The 22,128-nt window shown below is 49.8% G+C and overlaps 1 protein-coding gene and 1 non-coding gene across 4 annotated transcripts; both read right to left on the bottom strand.

Annotated features, from left to right (window-relative positions):
• Positions 1-4,251: 4,251 nt before the first annotated feature.
• Positions 4,252-4,336, bottom strand: TRNAY-GUA. The gene is given in 2 exon segments: positions 4,252-4,287; positions 4,300-4,336. It is a non-coding gene; the product is annotated as a tRNA-Tyr (tRNA).
• A 1,434-nt stretch (positions 4,337-5,770) lies between these two features.
• LOC123410438 (serine/threonine-protein kinase STY46-like) lies at positions 5,771-17,261 on the bottom strand. Of its 3 annotated transcripts, XM_045103385.1 has the most exons (15): positions 16,849-17,026; positions 16,527-16,657; positions 16,385-16,412; positions 16,228-16,297; positions 15,943-16,053; positions 15,572-15,622; positions 15,308-15,444; positions 14,614-14,721; positions 14,463-14,539; positions 12,918-13,093; positions 7,563-7,658; positions 6,733-6,813; positions 6,580-6,630; positions 6,326-6,466; positions 5,771-6,244 (listed from the first exon to the last, which is right to left on the bottom strand). In XM_045103385.1, exons 1-15 carry the CDS (start codon positions 16,926-16,928, stop codon positions 6,185-6,187), a joined length of 1,398 nt encoding a protein of 465 aa, XP_044959320.1. In that variant the 5' UTR covers positions 16,929-17,026; the 3' UTR covers positions 5,771-6,184. The 3 variants fall into 3 exon arrangements, with proteins under 3 accessions (XP_044959320.1, XP_044959318.1, XP_044959319.1); XM_045103383.1 differs by lacking the exon at positions 16,385-16,412 and having other exon boundaries at positions 16,849-17,261; XM_045103384.1 differs by lacking the exons at positions 5,771-6,244; positions 16,385-16,412 and having other exon boundaries at positions 6,584-6,630; positions 16,849-17,261.
• Positions 17,262-22,128: the final 4,867 nt, after the last annotated feature.

Below are 22,128 nucleotides of genomic sequence, written 5' to 3'. Positions count from 1 at the left end.
GGCAGCTCCCAGTTGCATCTTGCTCACACGCCCGATGACTGCACCTAGCTGCAGTTCCATTGTGCATGCCGTAGTCGGGGTGGTTCTATTGTACTGACCCATGTCCGACGCCGCCGCGGACAGAGTTGGGCTGAAGGCGTCAAGCTGTACTGTCTCGGACGGGTCGGTTAGCAGCCTCGTTGCGTCGAACTTGAGCGGGGAGTTGACTAATGCTTCTGCGGCGGCGTGGACGTCCGCCGCCAGACTGTCGACGGCGGTGGAGGTGTCGTAGGGCTTCGGCGCTGTGTTGAAAAAAGCCTCCACTGGGTCTTTCCCCGTGTGCCCGGCGTCAGGGCCTGCTGCCTCTGGACTATCGCTGGCCAAGGGGGCATATCTCCCGGCAAAGGGAGGCGGAGTGGATGGGCGCGCCCGCGGCTGATGGGGCTGGGGCCTCGCCCTCGACGAGGCCCTCCCGGCTCCCTGACGACGCCCAGAAGATTGCCCCGACCTACGGCGGGGCTGCGGGGAGCGGCTGCGGTGGCGAGAGGCCGGGGCAGCCTTGGGAGGAGCCTGAGAGCGTCCCCGGCGAAGGAGGACATCTCTCCAGGACCTCTGGTTGCCACCCCCGAGCGTCCGTCGCCGTCTTGGTCCCGCGAGTGTCCACCCGACAGCCTGCCACGACAGCCTAGATCAGCCACCGGTGCGCGAGCCTGGCGCTAGTTTCGCCCTGGCCCCCGTCCGTCCTCGACCCCCATCGACCAGGTGGCGGGAGCCACCAACGGGAAAGGGGCGGAGTCGTTGTCGGAACCAGACGAGGGTAGGCCACTCTGGCCGGAGTGAGAAGAACGAGGGGAGGGCGTCGTCCAATCTTCGATGCGATCCACGTGAATCAGCATGGTATAGTCCGCCGTTGCTGGCGGCGGCGCGACGCGTCTGTCGGGAGGGGAGAAGCCCTCCATCTCGTCCACCCGGCCCGCACCCCGTGGCAGGACCGCAATGGTATGCGAGGTGGGGATGTTGGCGATGTCGCTCGTCCAAATCCAGCAAGCAAAGATCTTAGTGTGACCTCGCTCGAGCGTCCGACTGTCGAGACGGTCCACCCGTACCCGCTTCCCCAGTATCTCCTCCGCCCCCTCCACGGACCAGAACTGCATTGGAACCATCTCAATGACGACGCGAGCATGTAGGTGCAGGGAGCCGAAGATGGCATGGTCATGGTCGTGCCAGGATGCAATGTTGAAGGAGGCACCCTCGACACGGATGGAGCCTCTCCGCAGTGCGTTGACTTGATGCGCGGGCTGCGTGAAGAGCACTAGGAAGTGCTCTGGGTGATGCGCGGTGACTCGCAGCGAGTGCACTGGCACCGACAACAGCCCCTCCAGTGCTCTGCCCACAGCCATGGGAGAGGTGGCGTTCACCCCGTCTGCCGCGGTGAGGGTGACGGCATGGCTGCGCAGGAAGAAGATCGCCTGGTCAACAACCGGGGAAGGGACGGCGACGGAGCGGGTCGCTCTCGGCCGGCGCGCGTGGTCGAGGTGGCGGAGCATGGCGGGGCAGAGCTGTGACATGGAGGAAGCGGCAGGTGGTGGGAAGCGGATGCGCTGGTGCAGTGGTTGCTCGGGAGGAGCCGTACCTAGCCTGTCTCTAATTTGGCCTCCCCGACCTCGGACAAGGGGATTCCGAGGGCAGTTTTTCGCGATGTGGCCGGCCCTCCTACAGGTAATGCAGTGAATTGGATCCCGACAGTCCGCTAGTCGGTGTCGCTTGCTCAGGCAACGGAAGCAGCGTCCTCGAAATAGATATAGCGGGGGGGGGGGGGGGGGGGCGACGTACCGGTAATGAATGGCTGCGGGCGGTCCGAGCGGTGCGGTAGACGGCGCGCCCGAGGGATCGGGGGGTCAAGCAGGCGACGACCGCCCCTCCGAGTGCTTACCTCGGTCCAGCCTGGCTCCGTGCCCGAAGGGGAAGTCCTACAGCCCGGAGGAGGCGCGACGACGATGGATTTGATGCGGGGCGCAGTCTGAGGTTCTGTCACGTCGGAGTTAAGCGGCGAAAGACGCTCCATTGTGACCGGATCCGAGAGCGAACCCAAGTAACCCGACTCCTGCCGAGGCAGCAGAGGCGCTAGCTCCATCGACGGACCGACGGAGAACGCCGAGCAACCGCCGTGCTGCAAGATTCGCGGCACCCGGGCCGGATCTGGAGCCGCCCGAGGTGGGGAAGTCGACCGCGCGACACTGCTCAGTCCGTGGGGAAGGGAGCCGCGCCGGTCCCTCCTAGGGGATCCCCGCGGGGGACTGCGGGATCCGGCGATGCCCGCCATTAGTGCGTAGTTGGTGGCCGCCGCGGCGCGGATGGGGGTACTGGGAGGCAGTGTGAGGGTTGCGCTCACCTCGTCTGTCCACATCTAAACATTGTTCTCGTTCTATTAATAAAACAATGCATATGCTAATTAACTTCTTTTAATGTACACGATACAGATGAGACACCTCTCTTAGTTTGGGCCGAGGAGATTTCGGGACGATTTAATGGGCTTTGTTAAATCAATAAAGCTATGATAGACTTTCCTAAACAAGAGCACTAGAAAACGGATCTTATTGTATCGTGCCAATTCGTTGAGCCCCTAAAAGAAACCTGGGAGAAAGCATTGGACATGTAGTAGTGTCGAAATAAGAAAAGAAACGAAAAAAGAAATCTGACCTACCGGATTCAAATCAGTAACCGGGGCTTAGGGTATCATGCCAATTCATTGAAACACTGGAAACCGGGGCTTAGAGTATCATGCCAATTCATTGAACCCCTAAAAGAAAACTGGAAGGAAGCATTTGGACCTGTAATAATGTCAAAAAAGAAAAGGAAAAAAGATTTCTGATCGACCATACGTCTAGTGTGGTGTGTAAGAGAAATAACCCGCACGTCTACATGTGGGCAAAACAGCTAACGCCCACACGTCCGGCCTCCTGCCTCACGTCACCGCATGCATGCATGTGAAACCTTTTTGGATTTCCAGTTTTTAAAATGTTTTATCTCTTAAATGAGAAATCTAATTGAAGATCCGTTTTCATCATTAAATCCATCGCGACGAGATCTTCGAAACTAGATCTCATATCAATATGATTCGATGACTTTTTTTGCTAAAAGTTGTCATGTCTATTGCATATGAATTGCCAAGGTGTTTACACTAAATTTTGACATATTATAAAACGGGGAATTAAGAAACTAGACTTGCAATGAACCATAAACTAAAATTACCATGGTGAAAAAATTGCCGTAAAAAGTAGTTGAAAAATATAGCGGTAGCTTTAAATCTGGAAGAAAAAATAGATAGAACATGTCATGGTAACTTTAGTGTAAACACTATGACAACTAGAGTGTAAACATCACAACAACTTTTGGTCATTTTTTTTTCATCGATCATGGTCAAAATTCTAAAATTGTCATGATCTATGAATTAAAATTTCCATGATAGATTACTAAAAATTGCCAAGATTTATGCATTAAATTTGTCGTGGTTAATTGCTAAAAGTTACCATGCTCAATTAATAAAAATTTCCATAAAAAATAGTTAAAAATATAACACTAGTTTTAAATTTAAAAGAAAAATATAGATAGAGCATGTCATGGCAATTATAGCTACAGTTACATCATGGCTACAGTTGCAAAAAAATATCAAAACATATCAACATGGAATCTAATTTTAAAGAACTCGTCAAGACGGATTAAATGATAAAATTGATTTTTAATTAGGAAATAAAACATTTTAAGCCGAAAACCAAAAAAGATTCCTACTCACAAAGAAATGGGCGTGGGGGCGGGCGAAGTGGTTAAAGGCCCACATACCAGCCCAGTCTTATGTGACATAGAAAATCTGATAAAACTTGACAAAATTGGTGCAACCATAAACGGACACTGATCCATACATATGGGCGAGATGCAAGCGTCCAATTGTGTGGGTGTTATCTTTTCTCAAAACAAAAATGGGAGAAAGCGTGTCAAAATCAAAAAAGAAACAGAAAAAGAAATTTGATCTACCAGATTCAAATCAGTTAGACTTTCCTAAAAAAGAAACACTGAAAAACGGACTTTCCTAAAAAAGAAACACTGAAAAACGGGTCTTACAGTATCATGCCAATTCATTGAGCCCCTAAAAAAAACTGGGAGGAAACGTTTGAACCTGTAATAATGTCGAAAAAAATCGTTGAGCCCCTAAAAAGAACTGAGAGGAAGCGTTTGGACCTGTAATAATGTTGAAAAAGGAAAGGAAAAAAGAAATCCGACCTACCGGATTCGAACCAGTGACCTAAGGATTTATCTGCAACACTACAGTCCTCCGCTCTACCAACTGAGCTAAGGTCGGGTTGTGATACTAAGTTACAAACGTGAACTTAAATACCCTGGTCTATGCAACCAGATGACAACTTACATCCATTGTACTCTTTCCAGATTTTGTCAACGAGGGGAGAGAAGACTGTTGTTACTTGTTCGTACCGTTCTCTTATATCTGCACGAGAGATCACGCAAATACTTCCATCCAAAAATGTTGCAATTGATGCTTTTCTTCACCTTCAGCATATTTTTTTTTTAGAAAAAGGAGGATTACTCCCGGCCTCTCCATCTAAACGATGCATGCAGCTATTTTATTAATTATTCACAAATACCTTACAAGTAGTACATCAGTTTGTCCGAAGCCACCATCTTAGTAATAACTATCGCTACTCCTAACCACTTGATGAAGGGGTGCCAATAGTCCGAGCCTAATACCAAACAAACATCGCACCAAAGCCTAACATGTAAAGCCGGAGGCCCCAACCGAGCCACATACTGGGTTGAGGGTACAAACCGGTCCGACGCACTCTCATGTGTCGTCGCCGTCATCTTCCACCAATCCGTCTTCAGAGAAGAAACTAACACACCGACTTGCTAGACCTCTCTGCCATCGACGCCATCAAGACGCCAGAGAGCTTCCACCTCCTGCACGAGTCCATCTCCACGCATCAGACACCGAGTCTCCGCTGCGCCACGCTGTCGAGATCCACCGCCATCAATGAGTAAGATGAAGCACCGCTCCACCAAAAAAGCCGTCCACTGGTCCCTCAAGCCCGTGTACACCTCCAAGAATGATGCCCCCAAAAGGAAAACAACACCTGCCCACCGCCGTCATCTGATCTACTGATCTAGGGTTTCCCCCGAGGTAGCGGATAGAGGTCTTGAGCTTCTCCACGACGGTGCCCCCAAGAAGGTGACGACATAGAAGAGTGCCGCCATCGCCGAACTTAGCAACAAGCCAAGAACAAGGATTTCTCCCGGATCCGCTCGACGAATCTCCGTCTCACATCGTGCGCACAGGCGACCACCGATCTCCGCCACCGCAGAGCAAGCTAGCCACTCAGGCCAGATCAGATCTGACCAAAGGGCCAACTACGCCTGCAGCTGACCAGCCAACCAAGTCCCTCTATGTCATTGCTGATCCGAGGAGACAGCGCCACGACCAGATGTAGCAATTGCATCTGCCGCCGGGAGCGATCCACCGCCGCGCAGTCTCGAATCTGGGGACGCACATCCGCGCGCCTGGATGCCCCGCGCCACCCACGCGTGCGAGAAGGAGAGGCTCCTCCGCCACCGCCGTCATCCGCCCGGCGGTTTCCTCCAGCGGCGGCGGAGGGGAAGGGTGGGATGGGGAGAGACCGGCGGCTATGGTTGGAGCCCCTCGACCGCCTGCGCGGGGGGGGGGGGGGGGGGGGCAGCGGAGGGGAGGGGGGGGGGACAATCTATCCATATACATCTCTTCAAATGGAAAAAGGAACTACCTCTTCAAATGGAAAAAAAGGAACTACAAGCTGCGAGAAACTGTTACAAACGCTGCTACACACACGTACAGAAAGGAATGAGAGGACATTCTAACCCTATCACACAACGGCATGTCGGCGTCCTGTTGGAATTGGAGAGACTGCACAAAGCTACCAGGTGATCTTTCTAGTTTCAGCTTTCTGATGCCACCATAGTGCAAGGATGGAAACCTCTTTGATCCAGTTAAACCCAGGTATCTCTAGGGATTTAGCCCAGTTAAACCCCTTTGATCCTTGCAGAGCCCTGCTAAACCGATCATGCCGTATAGGGGAGTTGAAACCTTTGGCATGGTTGTCGGTGCTTTATCGCTCTTTTAGCAATTTATAAATTCGGTTTCTTTTCTTTTCTTTTCTTTCTTCTATCGTGGTGATTTCTTTTGCATTTTTGCTCTAGAACGTCGATGGCCTCCCTTGGGCACCTGCAGAAATAAAATGCTCAAGTGATGACTGGTTGTTTGCAGAGAACTTGGTTTGAAAGCAACCTGAGTTTCTACCTCTACCTGAATCTGCTGTAAGATGTCCTCAAGTTGTATAATGATCTCCGTGAAAACAGGTCTTATATCAGGATCTTCATCCCAGCACTGTTCGGTCAGTTTAGACAATCCCGGGTGCACACTTGCCGGGATCTCCAAGCGCAACCCCTACCGCAAGGCCAGCACAGTGTAAGAAGAAACGATAAGAGTCTCTGAAATAACGGGACCTGAACTAAGATGAGCATTGAGTTCATCCAGGATAGCCAACATCACTGGTGTACCTGCCTCACTCCCAATGCAGCTTGCAAGGGTGTCATGTTATCATAAGGGACCTACAACATGATTAAGAGTTCATTGTTACCTATAGCCAACATAGTACATAAGTTTAAACAACTCGGATGTAAGCTCAAGATGTATTTGACACTAGGGCATACCTTTAATGTAATCAACTCCCACAGAATAATAGCAAAGCTGAATACATCCGCTTTGTGATCATAAGGCTTATGGTTAATAATCTATTAAGATAAACAACACTTGTGAGCTTATGAAAAAATAAAATCTCAGGAGCAACCTGTGAATTTTTTGATCTTAGCTCATGCAGACAGTTTGAGAGTTGCAACTTTTTACTTGACAAAATGAGATGTCATGTTTGTCAGTTGTTGCCAGCAATTAGGTCCAGAATACATATCTCAGTTCAAGGAGAAAAAGTTTAAGATGTTTAAATGGCATTGTTTGACCAAAACCTCTCAAAGTGGCCCCATAAAACCATTTTCCTGGATCCTGCCTGGGGGAACATATGAAGTTTGACATGTTCCTCTTACATTTACCACTGGCTGATTCATCACTCCTTTTTATGGACAAGTTGCAGAAGAAATAACACCTTATTAATTTTTAACCCACCCATATTTGCTACTAGGATCTGATAGGTTTCCCCAGCACTGAACCATGCCTTTGTGAATCATGTTTAAGGCGAAAATTCACTAATTGGTTACACAATGATCCAGAACATAATGTTTCCATCGCCATGAGAAATTAGAAAGCAAGGCAAAGTGAGGCATGTTACATTCCGGTGATGATCTAACTCAAGCAGCCCTTGAACTCACCATGAGAAAAATAAGAGATCAAGAGCAAGCAAAAGATTGGTTGGGAGTTTTGGTACAGAAGATAACAAGGACCAGGTAGACCGAACAAAACTAAACATTCAAAGTTTCTTAAAATTGAAGAAAAACGATTTCAAACAGTAACAGAAAATTAATAACCCTACCTCGGGTGCCATCCACCTGTAAGTTCCAGTTTCAGCCGTCATTTGTCCCTCCTGACTACCAAGTCGAGCCACACCAAAGTCTGCAATCTTCACAACCTATTTCCAGAAGTAGATCCACAACTTAATAGGTAAAATGACTGGGCAGGTGAGCTTTTCTTTGACAAGGGTGAATTCTATTGACTCGTAATGAAGCATCAAGCAGATACAAACACAATGAGCACACACCCGGCCTCTGCATAGTTAGGATGCACACAACGAACACCAACACACACACAAAAAAACACGCTGTCAAAGAGCAAATCCATACATGACCAAAGCTTTGCCTAAACAAGGAAAAAGAAAAATCCCCAGAGCGATCAAAATAGCGATTGACAAACTACATCAACGATTATATCTGCACCAACTAACTCTTGACTCCACAAGGCTAAAAATGTTCTTCAACAGCAAAGCCTTCAGGAAGGGAACGGCGCTCAAGTGCCGTCCTCACTGGATCCAATCACCAGAGGCCAGATTCTAGGTTTTCAGCTGAAAGAACAAGTCTGAGCATTTCCGAGCAATGCCTTCAACAAGATAATGACGCTAAATTACCAGGTATAACCCCCTCGGGTCAGACCCAGAGTTTCCACCCCGGAGCTTGAGACCCGGTACTCAAGAAGAACCACCAAATCAGAGTCAATCATGTGTTCCACTTTTCCGTGATCCCAGCAGCTACAAGCATTGGGCTAGGAATCCACCGCAGCCGCTGCACAACCATACCCTCTACGCCAAGCCACCGTCTATAGATTGCATCTCACCGCCGAAGGCAAACTGACCGGAGGGAGAGCCGCCAAAACTCACAAAGGAGCCTTCCGGCTGCATCCCGCAACCTCGCCAGAAAAAGCTGCCAGCGGTAGGCACTGGATCTGGAGAGAGGAACCCTCACGAAGACCCATCGGAGATCACAACAATGGCGCAATCCGCAACCCGAGTGAGGTAGCATCACCACACACAGCAACTTGCTCCCCTGCCCTAGGGAACTGATTTGAGGCCAGATCACCACACGCATCCGAGGCGAGCGGCATGTCCCTGCCGACACGCCGATCCCCACAAGGAAACCCCACCGGGTTTAGGAAACCCGTGGCGGCATCCTGCTGGCATGGAAGAGCCGAGAGGTGGCCATCACTGATCCCTCCTTCACCGCCAATACGCTATCTGCTAAGGTTTCCACCACGGCCGGAGCTAGCACTCCCCGGTGGATCACTGCCGTCTACGGCCCGCAAGACGATGCTGGCAAGATCGCCTTCCTGCAGGAACTCCGTGACGCACGCATCGACTGCCCTGGCCCGTGGATGCTATGTGGCGACTTCAACCTCATCTACCGGGACGAAGACAAGAACAATGGCAACGTCAACCGCCGGATGATGGGTCGCTTCCGTCGCGTGCTCAATGACCTAGCGCTCAAAGAGGTCTACCTCAATGGACGCCGCTATACATGGTCGAACGGGCAATCGCCGCCGACGCTTGTCCACCTGGACCGGATCCTCTGCACTGCAAACTGGGAGGAGCTCCACGGCGAGTGCCACCTGCGCTGCCTCGCCTCGGTCATCTCCGACCACAGCCCTCTCCTGCTCCCCGGCTGCGCCAACCCATCGACGCTTCCGCTTTGAGGACTTCTGGACTCGCCTGGATGGCTTCCAAGACATAGTTGCGCAAGCTTGGGTCTCCATCCACGACGACGATCCCTTCCGACGCCTCATGCTTCGCATGCAGGCTACTGCACGCAAGTTGACAAGCTGGAGCTCCAAGACAGTGGGCAACGTGCGCCTAAAGCTTGCAGTCTCCAGGGAAATCCTCCTCAAGCTCGATACTGTGCAGGAGAGCAGGATGCTCTCCCCGCACGAGGATTGGCTCCGCCGACAGATCAAAGCATCCTACCTTGGCCTCGCCTCCCTCGAGCGCTCCATCGCCCGCCAGCGAGCCCGCATCGCGTTCCTCAAAGACGGCGACGCTAATACATCCTTCTTCCACCGCCAATGCACGTACCGGCGGCAGAAGAACAGGATTCACAGCCTCGCCGTGGACGATGGCGTGATCACCAGCCCGAGCGACATGGCAGCTTCGGCCTTTGCTCACTTCGACGACCTGCTTGGCTCCACGGTGCATCGAGAGTGCACCCTCGACCTGTCAGACCTCATCACGCCGGCCGACCTGGCCGACCTTGATGCGCCATTTTGCGCAGAGGAGATCTGGCAGGCGGTTAAGCGCTTGCCGGCGCGCAAGGCGCCAGGCCCGGATGGCTACACCGCCGAATTCCTGCACGCCTGCTGGCCCACTGTTCGACAGGACTTCCTCGACGTATTCCAACAGCTATACGCGCTAAGGGGACGTGGTTTCAGCTCCATGAACCAGGCACTCCTCACGCTGATCCCCAAGCGCGCGGATGCAGCCGGCCTTGCCGATTACAGGCCCATAAGCCTGATCCACCTCGTGGCCAAGGTCTTCGCAAAGGCCCTGTCACTGTGCCTCGCCCCCAAGCTCAATGACCTCGTCAGCGCGAACCAGAACGCGTTCATCCCAGGGCGCAGCCTGCACGACAACTTCGTCCTCATCCGCCAGTCTGCGCGCTTGCTACACCAACTCGGAGCCCCGCGCGTGCTCCTGAAACTGGACCTGGCACACGCCTTCGACTCGATCAGCTGGGCGTTCCTCTTCGAAGTCTTGCGCCAATACGGCTTCGGCAATCGCTTCCTGGACTGGCTGGCGATCCTCCTCTCAACAGCCAGCACCAAGGTGCTCCTGAACAACGCGCCTGGCCCCGCAATCTGGCATCGCCGCGGCCTGAGACAAGGCGACCCCCTGTCGCCCCAGCTCTTCGTCCTCGCGGTGGATACCCTGGGGCGCCTGCTACACCGCGCCACTGAGCTCGGCATCCTACAGCAACTACACCCCCGCCGCTCACTTCTTGTCGTCTCGCTATACGCCGACGACGTGATCCTCTTCTGCCACCCCTCGCACGGCGACATCGAGGCGATAAAGAGCATCCTGCAACTCTTCGGGCACACCTCTGGACTCCAGGTTAACTTCCTGAAGAGCTCCGCCACGCTGATCCGCTATGGCCCCGCCACAGCCGCGCCTGTTGTCGACCTGCTGGGAAGCCCCATCGTGGACCTTCCCATCAGCTATTTGGGCATCCCTTTGACACAACGGCGCCCAACTGCAGCCCAGCTACAGCCTGTCGTCGACAGAACCGCCGGTATGCTCCCGTGCTGGAAGGCGCACCTCATGAACAAGGCTGGTCGACTCGCATTCGTTAAAGCCGTCCTGAGCGCGATCCCCATCCACCAGCTCCTCGTGCTAGCTCCACCGAAGAAGACAATCAAAGCGCTGGTGAAAATCCAGCGAGGGTTCCTGTGGGCTGGGCGTGCCAATGCCCAGGGCAGTAACTGCCATGTCAACTGGCAACGCGTCGCGCGGCCAATTTCATTGGGTGGCCTCGGCGTCCGGGACCTGGAGCGCTCCGGCCTGGCACTGCGCATGCGCTGGCTCTGGTTCAATCACACTGACAACGCCAGAGCTTGGAGCGGCCTCGACCTGCAGTTCTCGGCGGAGGAGCACGACTTCTTCTTTGCCTCCACCACCATGCACCTCGGCAACGGCCAGCAGGCCCTTTTCTGGGAGGACAGATGGCTTGAGGGGCATGCCATCCGCGAAATCGCGCCCCAGCTACATGCATGCATTCCCAAGCACCGGCGCAAGCTGCGGACTGTGGCCGATGGGTTGCAAGCTCATAAGTGGGCACGAGATATCCATGACGTGCTCGGGATCCAAGAAGTTGGGCAATACCTTCAGCTCTGGCACAAGATCGAACCTACGACGCTCTCTGTCGAGCCTGATCGCCTGCTTTGGAAGTGGACCACTAGCTGCACCTACACCGTGCAATCGGCCTACAAGGCTACCTTCCACGGCTCCATCCCATGCGATGCCTGGAAGCTCACCTGGAAGTGTTGGGCGCCGCCGCGTGTCCGCTTCTTCCACTGGCTCGCCCGGCTCGATCGCTGCTGGACGGCCGACAGGCTAGCCAGGAGAGGGTTGCAGCACCACCCACGGTGCCCCCTATGCGACCAGGAACCGGAAACTATGCACCACCTCCTCCTCGCCTGCCCATTCTCCTGACAAGTATGGCATGAGGCCCTGGCCTGGCTAAGGATCCCCTGCCGCCCACCTGATGGCGAGGACTCGCTCAACACTTGGTGGACCACCGCGAGACGAGCTACGCCGACGCTCATGCGCAAAGGCCTCGCATCCATGACCCTGCTCGTACCTTGGATGACATGGAAACGCAGAAATGGATGCGTGTTTGACAGCGAACGACCCTCGACCACTAGCCTGATTGCAAAGATCAAGGAGGAAGCGGCGCTTTGGGCCAAAGCCGGCGCGCATGGCCTCAAAGCCGCGACCCCGCAGACCTGGGATGTCCACTGATTTTCTTTCCTGTCCTTGTAACCACCTCCTAGGAGGATTGTAACCTAAACCCCTATCTTTTCAATACAATGAAACGCAAAAGTCTTTTGCCTTTTCTCAAAGAAAAAAACCCACCGGGAAAGCTACCGCATGCTTGCCGCTCTGCCTTCCTGCCTGGGAGCTGTCGTGTGGCCATGATCTGCCGCCTTGCCGCCGCACCGGCCCAACCTCGTCTTGCACATACGCTGCGCTGGCAGGGAAGTGCCCCACCGCCGCCTTTGTCGGGGTCAGACCGGGCTTCGCCGAGGCCGCCCTCAAGTGGTGGCGAGACAAGAAGGAGCAGGGGGAGGTAGTTGTGATTGCTAGGTTTCCTCTCCCCGAGCTTTCAAGGAGGCTAAATGGGGGTCACGTAGGCAAGTAAGCTTACAACAGTTCAAGAAATATTTATCATTATTTTTCTCACCATTTTCTAGAAGTAGATCCACAACTTATATGCTTAGGGACAAAAAAGTTAAGTGTGTGACATAAGATAATTAAAATCACAATTTACAAGACAAAATATTTTTATGAACAGTAATTTTCTTAAAATATACAAATATAAATTGATATTGAGTTCCTGAATAACTACAGTTTTCCTGAATGGAATTAGATTTCCATTTATTTTGCAACTTATTATAATTTATTTGAGCTTTAAAACGTCATCTGCCATTGCTAGTTTGCCGTATGTGAACTATAAACCTTTATGTGTTTAAGGAATGTGCTTGTAACAAAGCAGCCCCGATTGGACTAAAAGATCTACCGCTGCAATGCTTTTATATATTTTCCAGGTTTTATACCACACTAGAAAAGCAGAACAAAATGGACTCTCGGATTCTCAGAACCAATAGCTTCGATAGTTTGAATAAGTATGCATACATGATTGTCGCCCATGAGAATGTTTGCAGTCTTCAGATCTCTATGGATTATGTTATGCTGGTGCAGATATTCCATTCCTTTTGAGATGCTGATAGCAATCCTTAGAATCAGAAAGAGGTCTAAAACATCATTTTGCTCATGTATAAATCCATATAAATCCCCTCCAGGCATGTATTCTGAAAGGAACAGAATTAACGAAAGAAAAAAAAACGTGAGCATACTAGGTGAAAGATGACCACATTGTGTTCGAGAAAAAAAAGGTGAGTTTACTAGACAGAGTGGGCTATGTTGAAATTGTGCAACATGCTCATTCAAGAAACAAAAATAAATAAACAAGAGTTTAAGACACAAGCATGTACAGTATTCTTAAAAGCAGGCTAGGCGACTGCTTAGGCACAGTCACCGCGATTTAGCCCTGAAGGGTCTGTTAGGCGGGATGGGGGAACCTAGCTAGGTAGTGACGGTCAAAGGGTTAAATTCCACTCCTGGAAAATTTTCAGGAAAGGTACAAAAATTCCAAAAAATAAACAATTTTTTTGGCCAAATTCAAATTCACTACCTGATAATATGTTTATATGTAAACCATGTAATGGTACCAAAGAGTTTACTCCATTGTAGTGATTTCCGTCCATAGAACTCAGCCATCTTGTCTCCAGTTTGTGCTTTACAACCTACACAATTTTTGTCTACCTTTTCTACTGAGCTAGGAAAAATAAAATAAAAATTCAGGAAAATTTATGCTTTATGGGCGTTCGAACTCACAGAAGCATAAAGTTGTTTAAATTAACCATTGCATCCAAAGTCATAACATGATGCATGACTGCTCGAAACTGTCTTAACCAAGGGAAAAATTCAAAACAATCGATATTTTTGGCCGAAACTGAACAAGAATTGTCGATTTTGCAAATTTCGAATGAATCACACTGAAATTCAAATGCCTGGTGATGTGCTCTAACGGGAATCCGGTTGCTTGAATGAAAAGAAGGCCTTATAATCGCATATCACATTATATATAAATAGAGAATACATGAGAGATAAACTATCAGAAATGGATTCAAGAGACGCATCTAGTTACACAGTTTGACACAATAGCAAAGCGTTTGTTTTTCCTGCCCATCAAACTCGCAAGTTGTGAGCTATGGGCACACTTGACAGGAATAGCAGCAAGTCAGAAACTGTTAAGCATACAGTAGGCATAAAAATAATTCCACATGTGATTATAGTTTCGTGCGGACTAAAAAATCGAGCATTGAAATTTCACATTTTTTTCAATCAGAAGTTGCATTGAAAACTCTACCAATATCTACATTACCTGACTTCAGATTCAACCATAAGTTACAACCGAAATAACAAACAAAAACAATCACAACAATGCATTAGCTGATATCTTAGGTGAATTGGTGCATGACAATGGTTTTGTACTGCATCATGTAAAAAAAATCATGGTACGGGCATTCCAAATATGGTCTAGCAACTAACTAAAGAGTAGCAATCATGGCAAAGTTTATTCCAATCCATAATATTCTTTGGCAGTATTGATGGTACCTGTTATAGTGCCTAAATACTTCTTATGCCTTGTGCATGTCCCATAAAATGTAAGGATGTTTTCGTGCTTAACTCTCCTGGACGCCAAATATCATGAATCAGTCAGAATAAAGCATAACTGATCATTAAGTAATGGTCGCAGAAAGCTTGCCTTAGCATGAGCGCTTGCTGCAAGAACTCAACTTCTGAAGGACTGTTGAGATGTACGCTCCTGAGTATCTTTATGCAAACATCCAAACCATTATATGTTCCTCTATATCTGTGGAATAGAAATGAATGAGATCCGTTGGACTCTAGTGTGGCCTTGCCTATCACGATACTTTTGTGTTGTTTTTACAGGAAAAGGCAGGCGTCTGCCATTCATATATATACTAGAGGATACCCCGCGCGCTGCTGCGGGAAATGTTTGATGGAAATTTGGGTTGATAACATGAGAACCAAAATTAAGAATGCATATGACTTATTATATTTGATTATGTAATAGTTGTAACAATATTTATTGAATATAAGTAGAATAACAAATGAAAAACATTTTCCCATGCATGGTTGAAATATTGTGGTGGGTCTTTTCCCATGCATGATTGCATGTTGACGTGGGCCTTATACCATTCATAATTATATGGTGAGGTGGCATGCTTGCATGCTGAGATAAATAAGTTAGTAGGATGACTCTCTTATGTATATAGGATGAGTAAAAAATTTGTCAGATACGTTCACGATAAATGCTAACGTTTTCTGTCAGCAGAAGCCAGCATCATAGGTAGAACTGAACTTGGCATTGTGGGCACTTCAAATAGATGAACCCTAAGATGGACATATAATATGAAGTGTCGAACAGTTCTTACAAGTCTGCAGAAGACCCAGATGTGATCTTTTCCCCCACTGCTAGCGTGTTCCAGTCGATTTCACAATCCAGAAGCTGTTGCCGCAGCTCAAGTATTTTCTCCGAGGATGAAGAATTTGCTGAGTTAGGTGGTGCTCCCTACATATTTACATGGGGACAATTTAACTCGATCTGGAAGGAGATGCTAGAGATGGCATCTTAACCAAAGGTACAGATATCACATAATACTGTATTTACTGAAGTTAAATGGAAAAGGGCATCATACATTTTTTTGCATTAATGTGTCCTCAATTGTCACAATCAACGCCTCTGTCTCCTGCATGTACAATATCAAGATGGCATATGCAAGAGGATGTAATTATAGAGAATAAATACTCCCTCTGTAAACAAATATAAGAGGTTTTAGGTCACTAAAGTAGTGACCTAAAACGACTTACATTAGTGTACAGAGGGAGTAGTTCATAGCGTCTTAGAAACGTAAGCAGGTAGTAGTTGTAGCCAGCAGCACTGCAAACTGGCAAGTTTATTTAATTAATTCTGGAGATATTATAGTCAAATGTTATGCACAACGTAAATATAATATCTGCAGAAAATCATAAACAGTCCAGCCTTCGTATACATATGCTGAAAGTTTACCTCTGTCTTCCACCCATCAACAACGAAAACATCCAAACAAAAGCTATCAGTTGTGGAGTAAACATGAGCTTCTTGAATATTTAGTCCAACTTCAGATAGCAACGAAGTTAGCTGTTGAACAATTATTTCTCATAAGAAACTTGGCATGTCAAATGTGAAAAACAAGCTATATAAAATTGGGTATCAAGACAATTCTGGTAAAATTTGGCCCCCCTGGTCACGTATCCCTGGATCCCGCGCAAGCGGGAGCTACGCGCACCAGGCTACCTCTTTTATTGCCATTACCCGGCCAAGGAGCTTGGGCTTGTCCTGGGAAGAGAAGATGATCTCATGAAGAAGGGCAGGTTCTGAATCCCTGTGGAGAATTGGGAGGGCGTTTTAACTAAAAGTCATAAACATAACAAGTAAACACAGTAAGCTGGAAGCACATGGAGAGGATGACTTATTGGAGGAAGGACAAATTGCAGCCACTGGTCTCGAATTTGACAAAGGTAAAAACAGCAGCATTTAGAAGTGTGAAATACAAAAAGAAGCTAACAATGGTATATCAAAGATAAGTCACGGTACGATTTAGAGTGAATGACCTTGATGGCGAAGAAAGAGAGCCCATGGTGTCGGCGCCATGTATCCTCTCCAAAGTGAGGTCTTCCAATAACCTTTGATATGTATCAGAGTCGGGACTGGTCTCCACCCGTTCCGGTTGAACTGCCATGTACTGTCGATCAAGGTAGATCAATAGAACGTGAAAAATACTAACAAAGTGTCCCTTTATTTACTCAGCCAAACCTCAATTCTAAGAGTAAACAGCATAATACACAGTACCAGGTTTAAAGACTTGGTTGTTGTATACTGCACAAGCTATCTTTGGGGATGAACTGCAAAGCGAAAATCAGGTGTGTTGGGTACCTTGAGGAAGCGAGCTCGGAAGACGGGCTGGTTGCCGTTGCGAGCGCACTCTTGGAGGACCTCCCGGTGGAGCAGCACATCCTCGGCCTTGCTTTCACCCAGGTCCGTCAGGTACCTGTGTGGCAGCTTGTCGAAGTGGGCGTAGAGCATTTCCCGGAACGAGGCGTCATCAGAGTCCCCCTGCTTGCCGGCCTGCACCAGGCGCTCGTATATCTTGCGCCGCAGCTCCTCGTGGGCGGCGGAGGACCTGGGCGGCGAGGAGCTCTCGCCCGTGCCCTCCTCCCACTGCCCCCCGATGGGCGCCGCCGGCGGAGGGGCAATCGGAACCATGGATTCCTTCTTTGAGCCGGCCGCGGCCAGTTAGGGGTATTTATGGACCGGCGAGGCGAAGCAAAGCTCTCCGATTTGATTGGATTGGATGACAGATCCTAGACCTAGACTCAATGCGATTTTGTGGATTGGTGGAAAACTTACAAACGCTCGCTCTGAATTTTTCTCCTCCTGACGACGAACACACGACAGACAGTTTACAGGGAGACAGAGTTTTTGCGACGCTCAACATGCGTCTTTCCGGGGTTTTTTTTCCTTTTATTCACTTGATCCTACTAAGCCGGCCTCGATCCGGTTTACCCGCGCCATCCCACGGACGGTATCGTGGCCAACGTCTACGGCATGATCTCTAGGAAAGAGTAAACGAAGATCCTAACTTGCCGCTGCACGAACAAGGCGTGCGTCTGGCATTACACTTATTTCAGATAAGCTACAGTAAACGTGACAAGCTAGTTACAGGAACATCTAGATTAACATAACATTCTCCCCTTTAAGCTTGATGTCCTGGAATCACCATGCTCATGCCAATCTTGCCAATGGCTTTGTGAGAATATCTGCATGTTGCTCATTAGTTCTCACATGCTCTACCTCCAGTTTGCCATCTTCTACACAGTTTCTGACAAAATGGTAGCGCACATCAATGTGTTTGCTTCTCTCATGAAGCACAGGGTTCTTGCACAAGGAGATAGCTGACTGGTTGTCAATTCTGACTCTGAACTTGACACTTCTTTCTCCCAGTAGTTCCTTCAACAGTCGTGCTAACCAGACCCCTTGACTTGCTGCAGCTGCTGCAGCTATGTACTCAGCCTCACATGATGACTGTGCAACTATTCTTTGCTTCTGTGAGACCCATGATACAGGACAGTTCCCAAAATAAAACAGCACGCCGTTGGTGCTCTTTCTATCGTCAATATCACCAGCATGGTCGCTGTCACTGTATCCCAACAGAATTGGTCTGCTTGCATCTCTCCTGTAGCTGCAACCTAGATTGACAGTACCCTTCAAGTATCTCAGGATGTGCCTCACTGCCATCATGTGTTCTTTCGTGGGCTTCTCCATGTACCTACTAACATAACCTACTGAAAAATTCAGATCAGGTCTGGTATGTAGAAGATATCTGAGGCTGCCCACTACACTTCTGTATTCAGTTGAGTCCACTGATTCAGATTTACTATCCTTGCTAAGCTTCAATCTTGGCTCCATTGGAATATGGGTTGGGTTGCAATTAGCCATACCCATTTTCTCCAAAATCCTAGATGCATAACCAGACTGACAGAGTGTGATTCCCTCGTCAGTTTGCTTTACCTCTATTCCCAAGTAATAGCTCAGCAGTCCAAGGTCAGTCATACTGAACTTTGATCTCATCTGTCTCTTGAACTCATCAATGGCTTGGCTGTCACTTCCGGTGATCACCAAGTCGTCCACATAGACACCCACTATGAGCACTGTTTCTTTCAGCTTCTTGCGGTACAAGCCAGATTCTGAAGGACACCGTTCGAAGCCAAGTTCTGACAGTGTTCTGTCCAGCTTGAAGTTCCATGCTCTAGGCGCCTGTCGAAGACCATACAGTGCTTTCTTCAGTTTGTACACTTTGTTGGCCTGTCCCTTCACTTCAAACCCTGGGGGCTGGCTCACATACACTTCCTCGGCCAAATCACCATTTAGAAAGGCAGATTTAACATCCATCTGGTGGATTTTCCAGGCAAACTGAGCAGCAAGTGCAATCAGGAGTTTTACTGATTCAAGGCGAGCTACTGGAGCGAACACCTCATCGAAATCTATCCCCTGCCGTTGCACATACCCTTTGGCTACTAGTCTTGCTTTGTGTTTCACAATTTCTCCACTAGGTTTTCTCTTTAGTTTATAAACCCACTTCAGGCCAATAGGTCGGTGTCCCCTAGGCAATTCACAGAGATCCCATGTCTTGTTATCTTGAATTGCTGCTAGTTCTTCTTTCATGGCTTGTCTCCAGCATTCTTCCTTTACTGCATCGAGATGGCTAGAGGGTTCTTCCAAACCCAATAGACACAACCCACTGTACTCTGCCTCATCCGGCTCGTCTTCTTCATAGAAGTCTGTCAGCAACCGTTTGCCTTGTGGACCCTGTGAAGGCTCAGAGTATGGTGTTGCAGATGCTGTCTGATCGCTAGAAGATGTTGCCACCGGAGTTGAGAGTGGGAGCGGCAACTGAACAGGTTTTCCATCTCCAGCCTGTCGTGTCTTCACTCCCAGCCTTGGTTCTGCTGCAGCCGACATTTCTCCTGCCTTTGCTATCACTGCAGGAGTTTCAGGTGAATTCTCTGCTGTGTGTTCCCCTGAACCTTGTTGTCTCTGTTCTGGATACAGCACTACTAGTGGCTCCTGATCACCAGTCTGCGATGAACCAGGCGAGCTCCAGTCCCATGGCCGGTCCTCCTCGAACACGACATCGCGAGCCACCACTAGCTTCCCGGTCTCTGGATCATACAGGCGGTATGCTTTGGACCCTGTTTCATACCCGATCATGACCATCTGTTTGCTGCGGTCTGCCAGCTTGGTTTGGCCAGGTCCAATCTTCTTCACATGGGCTGTGCTGCCAAACGTTCTCAGGTGGTGCACTGATGGTTTCCTTCCATGCCACGCCTCATATGGAGTCATGCCCTTCACACTTTTCGTTGGAGCACGATTCAGCAGATATACAGCTGTACTCACTGCTTCTCCCCAAAACTTGGCCGGCATTCCCATGCTCTTAAGCAAGCTCCTCGCCATGTTCACGACAGTCTGGTTTCGGCGTTCTACGACTCCATTTTGCTGTGGAGTGTAGGGAGCCGTTCTGAAATGCTTGATGCCCCTGGCTTCACAATACTCGACAAATTCGACTGAGTTGAATTCACCTCCTCTGTCCGTTCGCAGACCTTTCAGTCTCAGATTTTTCTCGAGTTCAGCTGCTGCTTGCACCTTTTTGATTGCTGTTAGTGCTTCATCCTTGCTGCGCAGTAACACAATCCACATGTACCGTGAGCAGTCATCTACCAGCAATAGGAAGTACTCCTTTCCTGCAGGTGTAGTCGGTGATATTGGCCCACAGAGGTCACCATGCCAAAGCTCCATTGGCAGCTCTGCTCGGTACTGCGCCTGAGCAGGAAACGGAAGACGTTTCTGCTTTGCAACCATACATCCGTCACAAATCTGCTCGACTTGCTTGAACTGAGGCATTCCGTTCACCATCCCTTCTGTAGACAAAGAACCCAATGATCTGAAGTTCAAGTGTCCATATCTCATGTGCCACAGCCAGGCATTCTCTGTCGCATGGTTGAGTAAGCACACAGGGTGCGTTTGCTCAATATTCAGGATGTACATGCGGCTCCTAGTCCGTGGCACTCTGGCGAGAACATTTCTTTGTCTGTCCCACAGTGTCATGATGCCATTCTCCCCTGAATATTTGCACCCGTTCTCCTCCAACTGACCAAGACTAATGATGTTACTCTTGAGTTTTGGAATGAGGTACACATCAGACAACACACGATGTTCGCCATTCAGGCACTGCATCAGAATTGCACCACGACCACATATCTCAACTGAGGATCCATCCCCAAATTTCACCCTTCCTTTGATTGAGTGATCCAGTTCAGCAAACTTGCCAGGATCTCCAGTCATGTGGTTACTAGCCCCTGTATCTAAATACCAGGAGGCATCTCGGGAACCGGTGAATTTAGGAACCACCTTCTCCTCATTCAGGAAAACTTGCTCTGATAGAGTGTCGCTCAACTGGACTATTTCACATGTTTCCAGCATCAGCAACGTTGGATCTTCTTCTTCCTTCTCTGTCAGGTTTGCCTTTTCCTTCTTTGGCTCGGGGCAATCAGACTGGAAATGCCCCTTCTCGTTGCAATTGTAGCATCTGACTTTGGCAATGTCGAACTTCCCTTTCTTCTTCTGCTTGCCACGGTCACCATATGTACCCTTGCTGTCCTTCGTGCGATCGGTCTTTCCTCCCGACTTCTGACCGGAAGAGGAACCAGAACCGCCGGCACCGCTGTTCTTCTTGTTCTGCATGCGCTGCTCCAACGCTCGGGTCATGAGCATGAGCTGATCCTCCTTGGCGCCACCGCTGCGACGCCGCCCACGCTGTCCGCTCTCGAACGCTGACAACCTCCCGAGGGCCTCAGAGACCGACATGGTCTCCATGTCGCCCCATTGCTCTATGGTGTTGACTACGTCTGCAAATCTTTCGGGCACAGCATTGAACAGAACATCTATAACAGCCTCATCACTGATTTTCTCACCTAGCGTGCGGATCTCCGCGACGAGCGTGGTCAGCTTCTGACCGAACGCCGTCACTGACTCGTCGTCGTCCATCTGCAGCCGATCGAGCTGGCGCTTCAGCTGTTTGACTCGAGCCTTCTTGACGCGGTCCTCGCCGACCCGCATCTGCCGGATCGCCTCCCACGCCTCCGCCGCCATCTCGTATTCCGCGATGGCCATGACCATGGCATCGGGGGGCGACTGCGAGAGCGCGGTGAATGCATCCTCGTCCTTGGCCTGGTCGTAGTCGCTCTTGCCGTCGACCGCTGTCCAGCACCCGAGGGTGCGCATGATGATGCGCATCTTCACCGACCACACCCCGTAGTTAGAGTCGGTGAGCTGGGGGTAGTGTACCGGTACCCCGCCGCGCGACGATGCCCTGGCTGCGGTCGCGCCTCCGCTCGCGCTTGCGTCGAGCTCGTCCGTCTTGCCCGGCGGCTTGGCACCAATCTTCGACATCGCAGCCTGATCCGCAACGCCCACGCCACCAATTCCTCCGTCACCAAAACGCCTCCAACCCTAGTGCTCTGAATACCAAATGACAGATCCTAGACCTAGACTCAATGCGATTTTGTGGATTGGTGGAAAACTTACAAACGCTCGCTCTGAACTTTTCTCCTCCTGACGACGAACACACGACAGACAGTTTACAGGGAGACAGAGTTT

This window comes from Hordeum vulgare, chromosome 7H (genome assembly GCF_904849725.1).
Source record: "Hordeum vulgare subsp. vulgare chromosome 7H, MorexV3_pseudomolecules_assembly, whole genome shotgun sequence".
NCBI classification, from domain to species: domain Eukaryota; kingdom Viridiplantae; phylum Streptophyta; class Magnoliopsida; order Poales; family Poaceae; genus Hordeum; species Hordeum vulgare.
This window is presented reverse-complemented; position numbering and strand designations above follow the sequence as displayed.